This window comes from Rhinopithecus bieti, unplaced genomic scaffold, assembly GCF_001698545.2.
Source record: "Rhinopithecus bieti isolate Rb0 unplaced genomic scaffold, ASM169854v2 scaffold_29976, whole genome shotgun sequence".
Taxonomy (NCBI): domain Eukaryota; kingdom Metazoa; phylum Chordata; class Mammalia; order Primates; family Cercopithecidae; genus Rhinopithecus; species Rhinopithecus bieti.
The window spans coordinates 1,696,194-1,716,850 of NW_016813386.1; the positions used below are offsets into that span (position 1 = coordinate 1,696,194).

The window sequence follows — 20,657 nt, forward strand, 5'->3', positions numbered from 1 at the left end:
CATATCATATGTGTCCTCTATCTGTATAAGGATTTTGATCAGTAAAGACAAAATGAATGAATGTTTTGGTAGAAAGTGCAAGGCATGTGTTTTTAGGACTCTCAGTAAGGTACCCATTCTAGTCATTGTTTGGGCCAGTCTTCAGAAGGTGATTTTGCCGGGTGCGGTGGCTCATAGCAGTAATCCCAGCGTTTTAGGAGGCTGAGGTGGTCACTTGAGGCCAGGAGTTCTAGACTAGCCTGCCAATATAGTGAAATCCCATCTCTATTAAAAGTACAAAAAAGTACTGGGGCATGGGCACGCACACCTGTAATGCCAGTTATTGAGGAGGCTGGGGCATGAGAATCGCTTGAACCCAGGTGGCTGAGGGGCAACAAAATGAAACTCGGTCTCAAAAAAAAAAATGGTGATTTTTCTATATATTCTAGCGCAGTAAGCTATTTGTTTATTAGTCAGACTTTTTCTAATCAACGTAGCAAAATATCAAACTTCAGATAATAAACAGTAGTTGAAAGATAGCTCATTCATTTGTATTTTTTTTGTTTGCTTAAATCATAAGATGTATAATTATAATTTTTTAAAAATCACTGAATTTCCCCATTCCTCCGTTCAGCATAGGAATACTTAAATATGAAGAAAACAACAATTCTTGGAAGGATAATTTAATTATATTACAGAGCTAAGTTATGAAGGTATCGGCACAAAATACTGTGTTCAGGTTCTTGCTAAAGTTCATGAGGTGGACTGATGACAATATAGGTGTTCAATAGTTGTTGTATTTTTTTTTTTTTTTCCTAAACTTAAGCCTAACCCTCACCTAAGCCTATAGTTACGTGTTGATTAAATTACATGTAACACAGAGCAGCCTAACTGGTATTTGAAATGAAACCGAGAAACTGCTTTTCTCCTTTAATCTTTTCTCTATGCATTTCTATGTTTTCTAGGTTTCAAAATACTAGAGGATAAAATTCTTAAATTTTACAAAACAGATAAAGTATGGTTTGAAATTTTAAAAAACTGTACATTTCCTGGAACCTCTTAGTTTAAATGTGTAAACTGTTGCGTATTAGCATTATCCTGGAATTATCATATCATGAAGGGCCTTCATAGGCATCAAAACCCAATTATTAATAACACTTAGACTTAATATCATTTATTGAATTGTATGAACCAGAATTTCTAGTGTGCCTTCAATTCTATACATTATTTGATCAAAGTAAGTATTGCCATTATGAAAACAGAGTTGATTTACCTACGAAGCATGGGTTCCATATTTGTACATAGTTGAAAAGCTGCATAACAGTGGGCATTTTGGGTAATTTATTTTTAAAAAAAGGACACGTGGATGAATGTTTTACTTCAAATGCCACTATTTTCTTTCAGATGTGCTGAACCTGATCTTCGATACAGTGTCAAATTTCCTAACTTGTAATGCAGGGCATTTTTTAATATTAAATGAAAAAATGTGAATTAAAAACAAAACAAAATGTTATTTAATAAAATAAACCAGATACAAAATCTTGCCTTGTATTTACAGATAAATTTTAATGGAATATTTCATGGTCTAACACAAATATGAGACCCAATGACACTAAGTCTTGTACAGCCTTTGGCTTACCCTGTATAACAAAATCTGTTATTTAAAGTAGACTATAAAATACTTTATGGTAAGTGAACTTCCAAAGACACAAAGAAAATCCTCCATAAATTTAAAAGCTTATCTGAAATCCTTATTGGCAGAAGCTTAGGTTGGATATATGATTAATTGCATTATCTTAGGTAGCTGAAATATATAATACTGGCTAGAGTGCGAAGGTTAAAAAAAATAGGTTTAGGTATTTTTGCTTCTGTTCCTACTCAACATTAGTAAACACACGTAAGTGAATGTAAAATTACCTTTACAGAGTTTTAAAATTTTGGCAATCTCAAGCAAATTTCCCTAAGTCAGCAACATTTTTTTTTTAACCCTTAGTCGTCATATTACAAGGTTCATATATTCCAAGGAATAATGATTAAATGTTGTACAAATTAGATAGCATTTATTTTACTGATGCTTAAGTTTTAAAACCTCCATTTAGAAATTTACAAGTAAAATGGGCGTCATCGAGGAAAACTAAAATGGATGGATAATGTATGCAGTTGAATAAAAGGTATTAAAAATGATGTTTTTGGCGTAAAGAATGTTTTGTACCATCATTTTAATGACCTGTCACTGGAAAAAAGAAAGTTCCATCTTTCAATGTCTGTTTTCAAGGTTAAGAAAATGTACTAAATGAATAGACAATTCAGTAATGTCCAACAGATAACTAAAATTCAAATTTTATTTTTCCATATTTATCGGACAATTTTTTTCTGACAAGACTATACTGAAAAATGAAGTGCAAATGGGAACCCTGTAAAAATGTTTATAAGAGTTGTACATGACATATTTTAAACGCCGCTAAGTACACATTGAATACTTTGTAAGTATATAGGCATATCAACATGCAAGTGTCATGTACCTAATATTACAATATGCATTTTGTTTTTTGAAAATGTTAATGACAAGCGTAGATTCAGTAACTGTGTTTCTCCATTTTCTGTGCTTATATGGTTAATTTTGTTGGATCTTCTTTATAGCACAGAATTTATTTTTTATGCTGTCATAAATATACCCTTCCAAAAGTTATGAATTTCATGTCATATAAATAGCACATTTTATTTTTGAAGCCGCATTACTGGGAACACCTGCATTTCTGGATACCATTTTCAGAGATAAGTCTTTAAATTATTTTTAGCATGGCAGACTTGTTCTAATGTTGGTTGTGTTGAAATGTTTATGATAAAAATGGAGCTTTCTTGAGGGAGTATTTTTTGGTTGAATGAAAAGCTAAACAACAAATTCACGAATATTGATGTGAATGCAATATGAAGAAAACAGGTCAGTAATCTCAAATTCATAAATCCTTGGGTTATGACTTGACTGCATCATAGAATCTACAATAAGTACAGTAGGTACAGTTAAATAAATTTGAAAAAAGATTAAAATTGTATACATTTATAAGGAGAAAGAGTACTAGCTTTGAAAAATTTCTGGATTTTGTTCCTTCTATTTATGAGATTTATTCAATACATTAAAACACAGAGAAAAGCAAAAGGATAGAGATATAACAATTCAGTTTACATTTCATAGTTTTTTTAAACCAATTGGTGACCACTGCTTTCAAACATCAATATTTTATTGCGTATGATTTTCACTGTCAGTAAATATGAAGAGAAAAGTGTCTACTAGTATCATGTACACGAAAAAGCATCTGAAGAAATAAAGCATTTGAGGTTTGACAGTACTGTTTGTAAGTGTAATGTTGCATTTCATACCGCACTTAAAAGTCCATGTAGTCACTGCTGCTTTGACCCTGGATGTGGAAAAGTGCTTAAGTGCCGAGCCCTGGTAGGTTTTTGCTTTGCCCCTGCAATCTTCAAATATCTTTTAACTTTTCTTCTTTTGAAATATACAGTATGTTTCGTAGGGGAAAATAGTGTTTTTTTTTTTGTTTTTTTTGTTTTGTTTTGTTTTTTACATCTCTTTCACATTTGGGCCCATTCTCTCCAAAATAATCATACATTTCTTGATATATATATGTGTGTGTGTGTGTGTATATATATATCAAGATATATATATATCACTTCTTGATATATATATGCATATAAAATATGTGAAGATCAACCAAATATTATTGATAACATAACCACATAACATAGAAACATCTTACTTTAAGCATATTTTAGAGATTCACCATTATAATTTGAGATATTCATGTTTTTATTTTTTCCTACAGAAGAGTCTGTCATTTCTGTTAGGATAATTAAATTACATCATTGCAAAATTCTTAATATGTCTATGCAGACAAAATGAAGTGGGCATTTGTGGCAATACTGTGCATTATATGAGGATTATTTATTAATAAGGAGAAATTTTAAAATACTTAAATTTGTCTCATACAGATAATACTACTTGGTAAAATAATTCATATACATGATTTTTACTTAAAACACACCACGAATTTATAAGAAATTGTTACATTTTAAAAATTAAATATCAGATTGGATCGCAAAGTGTTGCCATTTTAATTATTTTTAAAAATCAATACAATTATATTAACATTGAAATATTAAATAGGCATGAGAAGGACTATTCTTATAAAGTTATAATATTTTGCCTTTAGGAAAATCTAATGATAGAAAAGGAAAAACAAATGCAGATTCATACACCACAGAATACACTGAAGAACTTGGCTTCTGAGATTTCCCAGGGGGTGGGGAGTGCACTGTTATAATAGTTCCGTAAGAATGCTTCCTGGGATATCTGGTAAATAATTATTTCCTCTATTTATACTGAAGTATCATAGCCCATGTTAAAAGTGAGAGGTAGAAGGATTATTGTAAGTGTGCATGGCAGAGAACTTACCAGCTATATCCAATAACTATTGCATTCAGTATTAATAATCTCAATACATAAAAATGCTGATGATTTTAGAACCCATTCTTATATGTTGTCCCCTTTAACTCTCTTTATTGTCTTGCTACTTTCAATCCATTGCCTTTGGAAGGGTATGAGTGCAAAGGGCTTGTTCGGGGGTAGAATAGAGAGAAAAGGGAAAAAAATGAATAGAAAAGAAAAGATATTTAAACATTCCCATTAAGATACAGTGACTAACTATTAAAAGTACCCTATGTTCTTTCATTGACTACATTTGTACTCATAATAAAAGTACTACAATCTATGAAAACATGCACACATTTCAAACAAAACTGAAGAATTCCCAATTCAATGAGATACGAATCGAAATTTAAAACTCCGGTTATTTCTTTCTCTGCAATAACACGAAAACTAATCCAAATAAAATTGTTACTGTGTCACATTCATAAGAAAACTTAACTTGTCCTTGAATTCGTTGTATTTTTAATGAATGCTTTAGTGTGTGAGAGGTGAAGATTAGCAACCTCTTGGATCTTGTTGAAGAATTCTTTAAAATCCCTTTGCATTAAGTATCCAGCAACAGAACTGCAGATATTGCACTGAGTATATTTCAATATTGCCAGTGTATATTTCAAAACAAATTCTATTATCTACACTAAGATTTCCTCTTTCCCAATATTCAAAATGCATATTATAATTACATGGGTTTCCAACATCCATACACAGCAAGTACAAGATACTTACATGTACGTACACTGTAGTTACCTATATTTTGCATAGTTTTTAGTGTGTACTTTGTGCCACTTAATAAAAAGCATTACTCAACAGTAATTCTCATTGGGTGTTTCATTTATTCGGCTGTGATTACTGGTTATTTTTTGTTTTGTATTGTTTTATCAGAAATTACCATTTGCAAAGGGAAATAATATTGGGCAATTTGAGCGACTCTAAGTAATTAGCAATATCATGGGAAAGTTGCAGTAAAACATGAGGTTTTGCATTTTCTCCACAATTAAAAAGCATAATGTAAAATTTCATATTTGTTGTCCACTAAATTATCTTGATGTCCAAAGAAAAACAAAAAGCATTTGAAATGTTCCCCTTGGTAACACTTTGCAATAAGTGGCACTAAATTACACGATAACTGCTATGTTACATGGAAGAGCCATCACTGTCAAACAGCTGCTATACATGTGCCTATATGGAATCTCAATGCTGTTACAATCATGAGTACATAATTACAAATGAGCTTGTACTTTTGATTGAGATATTTATATTTTACAAAGAAATAAAATAAATGAGGTGTTAGTTTCTTTGCCATATTTGGGAAAGTTAGTTTTCTTTCTCTATTTGTTATTTTAATTGTGGGGTTTCAATGAAAGATTAAGCATCTTGAATCAATATGAGATCATCCAGTTTCTAGATTAAACTCCAATATCAGGTTCCTTAAACTGCTTCTTGGATTCTCTGGTAAAAGAAAACAAGTTGAAATTTCTCTCTTTTCTATTTCTCTTTCTCTCTTATACACACACATATACACACACAGGAACATGCACACCATCAATACTCTGCTCATGCGCTCTGTCACAAACATTTATTTTTCCTCCTAATTTTGATAATAATCCTATCTAGAACACGCAAAAATTGAAAAAAAAAGAAAAGAAAGAAAGAAAAATGCTGCTTAGACTTGATTTTGATGGAGGACAATCAATTTACACTGTAAACAGTACACTGGCAGAGAATAGCTACTTTTGGTAAAGAATAATGCTCCATATTCTATTAAGGGTGTGTGTGTGTGCACACTGCTTCCATTGAGTTCCCTACCTACTGTGCTCACTTAGAAGAGACAGAAATTGACTCTATGTGCACACAAGTGTGCACGTTCCAGACAATGCAATTGACATCATTCTCATTTCGAAATACTATGTCGTTATTTTCTGACTTGTTGGAATAGAAATGGGCAGAATTTTTACAATTTATTTTTTGTTTGGTTGAAAATTAAGTAATTTTTAAAGGTATGAAAATATAACTTCATTGCTATTATTTTCTCCAGTTCAGAACATATCTAATTTAAATCAAACTATATTTAACAGGCAAACATTTGATTAGATTCCACAAATTATAATATACCAGTGTTTATAACTAGTATAATAATCTAGTTGTTTTAGCTAACTGGATTTATAAGAGTTCTAATGAGATTTTATATTACTCTGAAGGGTTAAAAGAGTCAAAAATCTTGAAAAGCAACCAATTTTGAATTTCTAATTTTACAGTGCTATAAATAATGATTGAGTTATTTAGGCAATAATTTAGTTGTTGGAGCCAAGTAGAATATAGATGAAATGAAGAAGGATGTAAATATAGCATCGATGAAGAGTAGCAATTTTGTAAGTGCATCCTGAAATTAGGCTTTAAATAGTAATTGATGATGTAGTTTGTACAACTTACTTCTGTAATAAGAACCTTTCCATTTTGTACTAACAGGATGAATTTTGCTTTGTGGAGTCTTTCTAAAGATTATGCATTGAAAGATATGAACAGTTTATAAACCTATTCTAGTTTCAATGTGTCTAGTAGCACCTACCTGATTCTCTCAAACTACCATAGTATATTAACATATTATTGCATTTTTCCACAGATGGTATGGAGTGAACTGTAAAAACAAGCATGCAATCACATCAATGCAGACTTATTTCCTTAAAATGTCATACTGTATATGATTTATTATGTTAACACTCAACCACATCATATTATTTATGTTCTGTATATTCTGAAAAAGTGCTGTTTGACTGACATCGTCCTTTTTCTTTTATAAGAAATCAACAAGATAGATGCTTAAACAATCAAAAAAAACTTTAAAATTCTAACATTTTCCTTAAAAGATTTATACTTTACTGATAAATACTCTAAGATACAGCACCCTTGTCTTTCATTGGATATTAATACATGATGTTGCACTCAACCATTCTTATTCCCCAAAAATATATTCCACAATACTATCTTTAAAACCATAGGCCATCATGCGTCAGACATCACAAGTATAGCTACCATATTGTCATATTTGTTTTCTTCTTAAAGGTGCAATGCTTGTAAATTGGATTTTTTTGAAATCTAACTGGAGTTTTATTCTTTAGCATATAATAAATTTAATGAGAACTAATCTAACAATATTTTATTTTACTAGAAGAAATAATAAGACTTTAGATTGACTGTGTCATATTTAAGAATACAGCATTTCTTAATGGTTAAATACACCAAAATTTTAAAATAATCCAGAGAAAGAGACTTTCACTTTGGAGTTAAAAGCATGGCAGAAATTCTCTATCACTCACTGTTTCATCAGTTTGTACCTCACAAAATGCATAGACAGGAATTTAATATAAAGAATTAGTTCATTTATACAGAAAACATATCTTAAACACTTCTTTTTGGCAAACCAACATAGGTAAGCAGCTCTGGAACTGCAAAATGAAAATTTGTAAATTTTAGCAAACTAAAATTTATTTTAGGTTATTATTCAACTGTGGTTGTAATTTAAAACCTGAGGCTGTGCACTGGTTGTTAGCTTAAAATTACCTTTCCTTATAACATTGTGCTTCCATTTATAACAAATAAAATTAACAAGAACTAGAAAATTTGTTGTTGAACAGTGCTAGGACATACAGACAAAAATACTAATACATGTTATCTACTTATAATATTGGTTTAAGTAATATCTAAAGGGATATAATGGACGTTAGAAAATGCTTACTTATGACTGAATTACGTACAGCCAAAAAAGTTAAATATGTATCAAATAATGTTTAATTGGATTTATTATATGCACTATATACAGATACTAAATAAAATGTCTCAAAATTGTACCCTATGGATACTTCTATATTGTTTAGGCAGGTGAATCTTTATGAAGCAAATAAATTATAGAATCAAATTAGAGAAACGAATGAAATCTTTGTGATTCCAAAAGCAGTAAATCATTTGGAATAATTTATTGGTAAATGAAGCTACAATATCCTAATAGTAAGATCTATATAATTACAGAAGATATCATGTCATGATTGCAATTCGTACACATGGCTCCTGTATCAAATACTATATTTCAATAGCAAATCGATACAGCTTTACCAGTATAATCTCCAACAGTCCAAAAACTACACTATAGTGTTTTTTTTTAATTTTATGTTTTCTAGGACATATGTTTCCAAAACATGTTGTCTTTGAAGACAGACATGTAGAAAACAGTAATTGTAAACCTCTAACCTTCAATTAATCTTAAGTACATTAGGTCCTTCCCTAATCCTGTTACTTGTGAAAGCTGTCCAATGGTAAACTGATAAGGTCTATGACTTAAAGGGGAAGAAATGGGGGGAAAAAAACTCTGCACACATTTTTTAATGTATAAAAATCACTCAGTATCATGATCCAAGGAGATGATTAACATTGTTAAGGCTGTATATTCAAGCACTGTATGTTAAAAGAGCAATGGTGTGAAATTTAGGCAGTAAGAAATGTCCTGCATTATGGATGGTACAGTAATTAAAGAATGATGCTTTCAACAGCTGATTGTTGGTATACACTGGCTACTGATAGCAGTACAGTATGGGAGTTAATAAGGGTAGCAGACGATGGTAGAAATGAATTCTGAAAGATGATAGCCAGTTTTCTCCAGCAGTCAGCCTGGTAGTAAAACTCAGAATCTTGGCCTGCATCTTAAATGAAATACTCTTTTTTCTCTTCAGCATTGACTTGGCTGCCTTCAGCATTGATAATGGCTGTATCAGCATCTGGTGCATCTTCAGCTCCTTTAGCTTCATTTGTTAAATATGTTCCTGCATATATTGGAAGAAAAATATATTAGCTCTGTGAGACTGGTAAAATACCCAGCATTAAAGCTACATTATCTAGGAAGAAACTTTTGCCAGATTTTTGAGACCTAATATGCTACCCGATTGACTCTTCTAAAGTTGAACTGTTTCCTTTCAGTTTTCAGGTATCCTGCAGGTGAAGTTATGCCTTGATTTACTACAGGCAAAGGCCAAACTGAAATGGGTAATAAGTAATTGTGACTTCTTTAATGATGGATAAAATCAATGTGAACCTTATAGCTGTAGCAATCAGGGTCTTTTGTTAAGATCTTTTTTTTCTTTTTTTTTTTTTTTTTTTTTTGAGACGGAGTCTTGCTCTGTCGCCCAGGCTGGAGTGGCGCAATCTCGGCTCACTGCAAGCTCCGCCTCCCGGGTTCCCGCCATTCTCCTGCCTCAGCCTCCCCAGTAGCTGGCACTACATTTTGTTAAGATCTTAAAAATGGTCATTATCAACTCATCACCGTTTATTTTGGTAAACCTCTTTAAAAGTAGGTTATATTAATAAAGTGGTACCTGGCCCATTGCACAATATATATTTTCCTCACTAAATATGGCTACACAGATGTTCACAAACTGACAAACAAAAACATCAACCAAATAGTTATAATTGGATTTCAGTTCTAGACACAAATTACAAACTTTCTTCTCTTTTTTTCTATTTTTCTGAGCCAGTGGCTTACTCTCTGACATCTAGCCATTGGCTAAACACTAGTTTGTTAAGCCAATTCAACTTTAAATTTAAGTAAAATAATGAAGAATTCGCTGAAATAATTTAGCATTTCTCTCTATCTCCCTATTCTACACACATGGACAGAAACGTATATGCACTGATGTCATATTTTATAATGAAGTTAGTCTAGAATATTTTGCCAACGTTGAGTACTCTGACTGAATATAACCTACCTTTATGCCTTGCCAGATATCGACCAAGCAGAAAGATAGAACACAGCGTGACAAATACAACTACAGCCACTATTCCTCCTATGAGAGCATGGTCAGGGCCATTCTGGCCAGCCAAAGCATTAGGATCTGGAAAAGAGAGGAAAATAGTGTTCCAGTTAATGTGTTATTTAGTCATAGAATACATACCTGCATTAGAATGAATTATTTTGAAAATTAACACAATTTTTATTAAATAATACATTAATGTGTGTTACATCAATCATTCTGTGAACAAATATTATAATATACAAGGTATCTGGGGATATAACATTTGATACATCAATCACTATTGCCATTGAGCTTACATTTTAAGGAAAAGATTGGATAAGCAAATATACATATATAATTTTGTATAGTTTATAGGCCATTCCTTCCTCCTCACCTCCATCTGAAAATATGTGTGTGTATGCCTGTATATTTCTTTGATGTGACTAACACAACTATATTGTTATCTAGTTAAAATAATGTCATGAGAAAGTCTAAGGCCAAAAATGATATTTGAGATTTATCATTATATAAATATTATTTAAAGCTATGGAAATTGACTAATTCACCCATGGGTGTCCAGATGGAGAAAAGAAGAGGTCTGAGAACTGACCACTGGGAACTTCCATATTTAAAATTCAGGAAGAGGAAGAATTTCCAGTTTTGCAGACTGAAAAAGAGAGAACAGTCAGAAAGGAAGTGATACTGGAGAAAACACTGTAGTTGATCAAAGGGAGGAATGTATTTTGGCAGGAAAGCAGGGGTTGGGACTCTGTTAAATGCTGTTGATAGAAAGAGGAAGATTAATACTCAGCATCAAGATTTAAATGCCAGTGGAACTTGTGATTCTACAGGAAGCGATTGGAAAGAGACAAATTAATAATATACTTTGATATTCTGACTTCAATAGGATTTTACAGGCAAGAGATCAGCCCAGAAAAGGATGGCCAGTTTTCAAGAAGAAATGAAAAGGCCAAAAGAATACCCAGACATTTGGGCCCTCAAAAATTTGGAAAATTAGCTCTTCATAGAAATCACATAATAAGGGATAAAACTGAGTGAAGACCTGGGCAATAAAATCCACTAAGACAGCCCTGTGACAAAGATCAGATTGAGTGTACTTCCTGCTCTCCCAGGTTCATTGTTGCAGATAGCCTCCGGATAGCTATTTATAATTTACAAATGGATTTAAGAGAGAGCTAAAGCAAGGAAATAAATTAGGCTTGGCAAGAATGCCTTCAAAAACTAGGGATGGATTATAGGAACATTAATCTGACAAATAGATTGTGAGTCTTCTGTATTTTTAATGTAACTCTGTGTCAAAGGATCATATGTCTAGACAGAAAGAAAAAATAGTCTGACTGTTTGAAACTTCAAACAACCTCTAGACACCAAAACTTGCTAAATGCAAAAAGTGGACTATAAAAGCTGTGTATCCCTGATGGAGGACATACTCCCCAACACCTACTTCAAATAGAGTCATGGACTATGACTAACTAGGTTGAACTCAACAGAAGATAGAATTTGGGAAAGCAAAAAAGAATGAATAGAGGAGAATCCAGGTTCTTCAGGGAACAACAACCCTTTCCAAGACAGAGGGACCCTGTCATGCCAGCCTGGCATGTTTTTATAATTGCTACAGATCCCTGATTACCCTGTGTATACCATTCTTCCTTTAATTTCAAATGGGAGTAAATGTAATCAAGGAGTGCTTCTCTTCTATCATTTGTATTGTGCATGGGATGGAGAGGAGCATTAATAACTTGTCTTCTTTTCAGCAGATATGATGAAGAGAATTGTGCATATCTGAAGATCTTGAGCTTTGAGTGGGATACCTTGGTTTGACGGAATTTTCGTTTGTTTCTTTAGATGGGATGTGGTAGTGGTGTGTGTAAAGGAAATGAGGTGAAAAAATATTTGGTGATCAGAAGGGTATATTGGGGCTGAGATTTCTAGCTGATAAATATTTTCGTTGCTTTCAGTTATTAGAACTAGGCATTTTCCAGTCTCTCTTACAGTTGATTAAACAAAGTGATTTGTATTCTAGACAACTACATGAAGCCTCAGCCAATAAAAAATCCTCACACATGTAAGCCCCTCCTGGGTGACCTCAGGAGATGAAAGTTGAAGATAAGAGAGTCAAAGAAGTAAGTAAAATCTCTGAAAAAAAAAAAAAAGCCCAATTAACAATGCACACTATGTTTTGTTTTGTTTTATATTTTGCCCAGGCTGGAGTTCAGTGAGTGGCATGATCTCAGCTCACTGCAACCTCCACCTCCCAGGTACAAGTGATTCTACTGCCTCAGCCTTCCAAGTAGCTGGGATTACAGGTGCCCACTACCATAGCTAATTAGCCTCGGCTAATTTTTGTATTTGTTTTTAGTAGAGACAGGGTTTCACCATGTTGGTCAGGCTAGTCTCGAACTCCTGACCTCAAGAAATCCACCCACCTTGGCCTCCCAAAGTGCTGGGATTACAGGTGTGAGCCACTGCATCCAGCCTAATGATACACCTTTGAAATGCTTATTGCGTGGGTATGGGAGGCAGGGAAGCTTTACTTTAAAAACATTAACCATTAAAATTAAAGTTATGACAGTTAATTTTAGCTCTCTAATATCAATTTCTTGTATTTCCCTACATTTCTATCATTGCCTATGGATCTCCAAAAATGAGGAAAAAATAAACCAGTCATATTTCTGAATTCACTATTCATATTACTTGCGATATACTTTGGAATCAGTTTAAAAATCCACCTCTTGCTCAAGTTTTCATATACAGTCATAAATCATATCCATTATATTTGCTGAATATCTTTCAGAAATGGGCACTCTTTTAGAGAACTTAGAAATCATTTTTGTTCATGTATCTCTGCACCTGTCTTTTTTGCTGAAGGTGAATTCTAAAAAGTATTTCTGGATCAATGGTATAAATACTTTGTAAAGGCTTTTGATAAATATTGTCAATGTACACTGCCGAAAATTGTGCAAATTCACCCCCCTCCCCATCAACAGTACCTGAGGGATTCTTTTCTCCATATTGTATTAACATCAAAATATAATTTTTAAAAAATTTGCCATTCCAATGTGGAAAAGTAACATCCAAATTTAAATGTTTTGGATTAATGAAATTACAGGTTGACATAATAATGTCTAAACATTTTCTGCTATTTTAATTTATTAATTTTGAAATGCCTGTCTATGCAATTTGTCCATTTTTCTATTTAAATTTTGTTTTAACAGCTCTCTTTACATAAAGATTCACATTTTTTAACAAGTTCTCTATTTTCATTTTGGTATTTTCAGATAGATTAGTCTTACAACTTTATGTAATCAAATCCATTAAATTATTATGTATGACACATGGCTTGAGGGTCATGGAATATAATACTTTTGCAATAAGATTATATGCATATAAATCTATATGGTCATCTAACCCTTTTGTTATACTTTAATCCTTGTAAAATGTATTTTGGTCTATGACTTGAGGCTAAAGTGTTAAAATACAACTTTGTTTTTGTGTTTACAGCCAGCTGTCCTCCACACAATTTCTTTCATCAATAATTTTATTTTTTAAAATAATTTGTCTATCAATTTTGTATATAAAATATTTGCCTGTATATTTTATAGGTTTCTAAAATAATTGTCCATATATTTTATATGTTTCTGCACATTCTAGTCTATATGAGTGATCTGTATGCCCAATCTTACACCAGTATTATGGTTTTAAAAATCAGTTGAAGGACTTCTAAAAGACACTCCCTATCAAGTTCAGAAAAATTTTGGAAGAATCAAAATATAACAGATTATTTATTGGGATTTATAAACTTATAAATATATTTTGTTTTATATAGTGTATTATCCAGAATCAGCATGATTCTTTAACAATTCACACGTTCAGTGTCTTTTAGCAAGTTGTGTAGTTTTCTGATATTGGATCATATGTTTGCATTAATGTTATTTTCTGTTCTTAAAATTTTCAATCATTGAAAATATTTAAATATCAAGATAAATTAGTAATTATATTAATAATTAATATCAATAATAATTACCAACAGTAAAATAACATTAATAATTATTAATAATAAATTAATATTTATTATTAATAAATTAATATTAATAGTTATTATAATATTGATCATTATATAATATATGATTATATTATAATCATTTTTCATTCTCAAGCATTAGCCCATGATTTATTGGCATTAGCCTGTTAACATCGGAGAAAATTTCAGGAGATTTGATAATACATTAGTAATCTCTTTTCCCTGACAGTGCAAAAAACACAAAAGATATTGTAAACATAAAACTTTCTGAATTTAACAACTTTCATTTAGAGTTATTTGATGCTTGGTAAAGGAAGCATAAATTTCTCCAAAGAGAAAGTGATGTCAAATTATAATACCTAAGGCCAGTAATTTGAAATCTTGACAAGAGTGAAAAATAACACTAATTTATAGTTTTATTTAAAATCTTAATATGGAGAAATCCTGAATTATGTAATTCTATCTCTGAAATCATTGCTGGGGTTTTATCAATGGTCTAGTCTATCATGTTTTCTGTTCTTAAAATACAAAGTACAAACTCTAATATGAAGAATTTCTGGCCTTTTAAGATAACAGTATGTAGAAAATATAAATGCAAATAGCTCTTCATTCTAGTGTTAGAATTTTGTTTGTTTGTTTGTTTGTTTGTTTTTTGTTGTTGTTTTTGAGATGGAATCTTGCTCTGTCACCCAGACTGAAGTGCAGTGGCGTGATCTCAGCTCACTGCAACCTCCACCTCCTGGGTTCAAGTAATTCTCCTGTCTCAGCCTCCCAAGTAGCTGAGATTACAGGCTTGCATCACCATGCCAGGCTACTTTTGGTATTTTTAGTGGAGACAGGGTTTCACCATGTTGACCAGGCTGGTCTTGAACTCCTGACCTCAGGTGGTCCACCAGCCTCAGCCTCCCAAAGTGCTAGGTGTGAGCCACTGTGTCTGGCCATGTAAATTTTTTTTTTATAAAAAGTACTTTATTAAGTTATTATATTTGATTTTCAGTTATAAATATAATGGTAGTAAATAACTAAAATTTAAATCATTTTATTCAAAATATTTTAAAATTAAGTTCCAAGGACATTTTTATACAAAGAAAGTGATTATTATTCAATTGTTATTATATATTAAATACATTTTCAAAGTCAAATTTTGATTAACAAAACTCAGTGAAAATGTTTCAAGTGGAAGACACTGCTTGCAAAATCTGGATTTACAAATTGTTTACATTAAATCTTAAACCATTTACTGCTATCTGTGTGACATAGGTCAAGTTTTATATTTAGCCTTCTCATCTTCAGAATGTGAATACTTATTTCCCAGCATTATCAGTGACTAAATGTATCAATACTCTTAAATGGCTTAGAAGAATGACACAAAGGAAGCACTATCCAAATGCTAGTTTTATGAGGGGGAAAAAAAAAAAGAGAGTTGGAAAGTATAAGCTGCCATGTAGAGAAATACAGGTTTCCTTTTTCAGCCTTTTAAAAGACTCATTCAGGACTTTAAATTTACTCCATGTGGTAACTGTGAACCCTTCTAAGTGTCTATTTGAAAGACTAGGGAAAATATTAATACAGAAAGATTTGCATAACATGAGATTAGATGGAAAAATAATCTGGTGGCAGTCTGATGGGTGAGGATTAAATAAGAGAATAATTTGTTGAGTATTTAATCTGTGTCAGGCTCTATGTAATACATTGCAATTTTATTCAATGTATGTAAAGTGTGTACTCAGAAAAATCAGTTATTATTAATAAAAGATTGATAAACCATGAAACAGCTTGCTTAAACTAGTTTTGAAATAATCTTGGAAAAGCTGTAAAATTATGAAAGTCAATTTTTAGTATGGTTAAGATGACTACTATTTTGGGAACAAGAGCTGGTTGAGGTCATTTATAGCATTTGATTTTTCCACATAGTCTGTATTCTTTTTTATTCTATCATGATGGAGAGTCCAATGCCCATCCATGCTAAATAATCTCCTGTTATTTATGCTGCTTCATCCTGTAAGACATACTTCTTTCCCTCTGTGCATGCAAATTCCAAACAACGGTGATCAGTCTCTCTATGTCAATTCTCCTTAAATTATTTAATCCAGGAGTTTACCCCTCCGGATTAATTCACTTGCTTAAGTTTTATCTTTCTCCAAAGATGTAAGTTTTCTTGAAGACAAAGGTTGTGTCTTACACTTGTTATATAGCTGCAACAGCACTTTTACACAGTTCTAAGAGCTAAGCAAATTGAGTGAATGAATACTATTAAATTCTTATGCTAAATTGCAAACAGAGATTTTTTTAGATGCCAATTTGCTGTGCTGAGCAATGGATCACTGTCCCTTCATAATACTACATTATAATAAAACTGGTACTATCTAAATATTTTAGAAATTAGTGTTAAGTATAAATGACTCATCCAGATATGTACTTAATTACTGCTTTTTATAATTTGATTCTAACACCAAATTAGAATTTTTTTCCATATACTTAAGGACCCACTTTCCCCTATGTAAAAAGAATAACTATTCAGAAAGAGGGGCGCTATGGTACAACATTAGAAACGGTTATACATAATTTGTGGGGAAAAAATAAACTGTTCTTTGACAGCATATGGCATTAGCAAAGTCCTTGGAGAGAAATGCATCACTGCACTCACTCAAGGGCCACCTATTATCTCCTAATTTTATGTACAATTACTGTTTCTGACAAAAGCGCTTAAGAATACTATCTAAGAGATAGAAAACATGAAAATACACAGTTCTTCGTATCTGTGCAGTGATTTACACATGGTTTTAACTATACATAGTATGTGTAGAAACTTGATGAGTTTTAAATTAAGGATACATCATACAACAGAATTTCAATGATGGGTTAAAGCAAATCCAAGTAAACACAAAACTTAATCTTTCCTCTCAAAATGTATTTAGTTTAACATAATTTTATTTTCCCATGAAGCTAATAGAAAACAAATGGCCCCGCATGTTTGTATCTGTGAGAGTACATAAGTTTCCTATTCACAACGTTTTGGGCCATACTAATTATAAAATCACCATTTTCTTTGTTTTAGCTTGATTCGTTTTTAGTGTTCCAAGGCTGTTTAGCTTAGAGATACAATCAATTTACAAAATGCTTCAGTGAGTGCAGTGTGATTGCCAGGAGTGCAGAAGGAAGGTGTTGCCACTCTGCGCACTAATTTCATGCATTGGACTGCAGCTTCCCTCCTTGGAAGATTGTCCCCTTTCGTGATCAGATCTGCTCATCCTTTCTTCATTCTTTACAGACATCCTAATTATTTCACAATCAATTTTATTAATTTATATTCATACATAATCAATAATGTGCTGGGCACAAATAAAATATGTCCTTGAAAAGACACCTTGTTCTTGAGAACAAAAATTAAATGGAAAATGTATCTGAAAATGGTATTTCTATTTTCTGAAAAAGTAGGTTCTAGCATAGTTCTCTTCCTTTCGGTGATCTTTTTTGCTGGGGAATGCAGGCTACTCTTTCCTTGACTATTTCAAGTGAGGAAATTTTGTAGCTCTGAAGAATTTGAACAACTCCAGAGAGGACTCTCAACCAGCAGAGCAGTGCGGCTGTTAGAACTAAGGGCCCTTCACAAAATGCTTCACCTCCTTTCTCACTGGCATTCATAAAGCGAGAGAACTTTCCATGAGGAGATTACCTGTGTGACAACAGGAGGAAAGTGAAAGAAAAGAATGTTTTTAAAGGCTATCTAGGTGATCAAAGGGAAAATAAAATAAGTTTTTGGATTGCCATGGATTACCATGGGGCCATTTGCTGCTGGGAAGAATCAGCTAAGTTATCCACTGGGCACATAACGTACAGTCTAATTTTCCTTCATAAAATAGTCGTCTCTTTTTAAGCTCAGAGATCTGAAATAGTATTTCACTCTGGTTTCCACGTGACCAGTGTAGGGTTTCAGTTTCTCCGTCTATGAATGAGAATATGTACCTGCTCTGCTTTTCTCAAAACAGTCATTGTTAAAAAATCAGTTTATAATGAATCTGCTATGGTCTGAATGTTTATGTCCCTCCAAAATTCATATGTTGAAATCTTAATCACCAATGTGATGATATTAGGAGGTGGAGATTTTGGAAGGTGATTAGGTCATGGGAGTTCTTCCCTCATTAATGGAATTAGTGCCCTGAAATGAAAAAAATTAGCCAGGCATGGTGGCATGCTCCTGTAATCCCAGCTACTCAGGAGGCTGAGGCAGGACAATCTCTTGAAGTCAGGAGGCAGAGGCTGCAGTGAGCTGAGATCGCACCACTGCACTCCAGCCTGGGCGACAGAGCAAGAATCCATCAAAAAAAAAAAAAAAAAAAAGAGGGTAGTGCCCAGAGAGTTGCATTGCTTTGCCCTTTTCACCATGGGAGTACACAGAGAATACACTATCTATGAACCAAAAAGCAGGCCCTCATCAGACACCGAATCTGCCTGCACCTTGATCTCGGAATTCCCAGCATGCAGAACTGTGAGAAATAAATTTGTTATTTATGAGCTGCCCAATTTGTGGTATTTTGTTATAGCAGACCAAACGCACTAAGACAGAACATATGCATATGTCATATCTAAAAGGTGTTCAATAAATACGCAAATAAAACAATGAGTTTCATAATGTTAGACGTCATACAACAAGCCTGCATTTTGTAGTTTGGGGTTGCTTTTATCAGAAAAAATATATGTACTAAAATTCATTTCACAGTGACTTTTATTTTATGTGATCTATATAAATTGCTGTTTTTTATTCTGTTGCTTCATGTCTTTCTCTCTTGGAGCTGTCCTGCCTTCAATGTCAACAATACCAAACTCTTCACACATCACTGTTCTCTGCCTACACACATAAAATAAATAAATAAGAACAACCATTAAGAAGAAAAATAAATGACTTCAGTATGACATTGCCATATATCTATTTTGGCAATGTATTCTATGAAAATCTAAAAAGATAAATTAAGGTATGTTTAAGCAGAATGGAAGTTAAATATATTGTATGCAATTATTTTTGCCTAAGAGTAAAACATAGGTTTAAACACATTTCTTCTTAAGCTGAACTAAAAAAAAAAAGGACACATGACTTGATTATAATTAAATTAAGCATGCTTTCAGAAGAAAAAGAGTAAATATTTGCCAATAAGATCATTTATAGACTCCTCGTTATTCTAAAATTTCAGGCTGTACTAATTGATTGTGATATTTATCCATGTGCAGAAATATATCTGATGGAAAAATAAACACTTAAATGGGAAAGAAACATCACCTGCTAGAAACATATTAATTTTTTATGAGCCAATACACTAGACACACAATACCATTTCCACTAAAATATATTCTTAAACAAGTCAGTTCTAAAATGTATATGATAACACTAGTCACTACAGTCAAATAAGTATGTTATATATTTTTTGAATTGATTATTCTGGTGATAAGTATAAATTATATTAACTATGTTTATGAGTTTTAAAAACCACTATAAATGATAATCGAACCAGTTCCTCAGTTACAATAATGAATATATGTCTTTTCTATATATCATTAAAAAGATATCATCACATACCAGTGGAGAAGGCTTGTGCTTGCTTTAAATATTAAAATATTAAGCTTAAATAGATGTTTTTTGATTACTTTTTCATCTACTAAGTTATGTTCAAATAGAAAGTAACTCAATCACTCCCATCTTACCATTACTGGTCCTTTATACACCAGCTATGTGACCAATATGTTACTTTCTTAACTTCCCTCTACCTTAGTTTTCACATCTATTAAACAGGATAATAATAGTAGGTGACACATAAAATTCGAGTGCATATCTGATCAGATAATATATACAAAAGTTTTAGTACAATACTTGTCCCCCAAAATATGATAATAATAGTTAATATTTATTAAAATCATTCTTATTACTTTATTAAATTTATTAAATAAGTACAAACTCATTAGAACCACAAATCGATCTTGCAACATAGTTACTATTTTCTTACCAAATTTAAATTTTTTAGTAAATATTTATTGTTATGTTGTTGTCCAAGCTCCTAACTGCAAAACTGAACCTGACCCAAGCTGAATTAGACCAGCATAAGAGAGTTTTCGTAAGGGAAAGTTAGTATCAAGAAGATAGATCATGATTACTGTGTGTTAAAGAGCAATTGTTTGGCTTATGGATGCCTGAGCACATGTTTTTGTGAACAGCTTTCCCAAATTGTAGAGAGGATTCCTTTCCTGAGATTCTTTGTTCTCTGTGCTGTGTTCTCTTTTGAAACTATTCCACAAGGACGTTGGAAGAAAACAAAGACCAAACATCACTGGTTTCTTATGCATCTCCCAATCCAGAACCTACTTTCCAAAA

General features: G+C 32.3%; 1 protein-coding gene across 3 annotated transcripts in view; it reads right to left on the reverse strand.

The window, feature by feature from the left end:
• Positions 1-1,529: 1,529 nt before the first annotated feature.
• The window catches only part of CADM2 (cell adhesion molecule 2), a 491,388-nt gene continuing 472,260 nt past the window's right edge, over positions 1,530-20,657 (reverse strand). For all 3 annotated transcript variants that reach the window (XM_017848170.1, XM_017848169.1, XM_017848168.1), the window contains 2 exons: positions 10,228-10,353; positions 1,530-9,288 (listed from right to left, as the gene is read on the reverse strand). In XM_017848170.1, the coding sequence (XP_017703659.1) occupies positions 9,170-9,288; positions 10,228-10,353 (245 nt within the window). In that variant the 3' untranslated portion in view covers positions 1,530-9,169. The remainder of the gene's footprint in view (positions 9,289-10,227; positions 10,354-20,657) is intronic.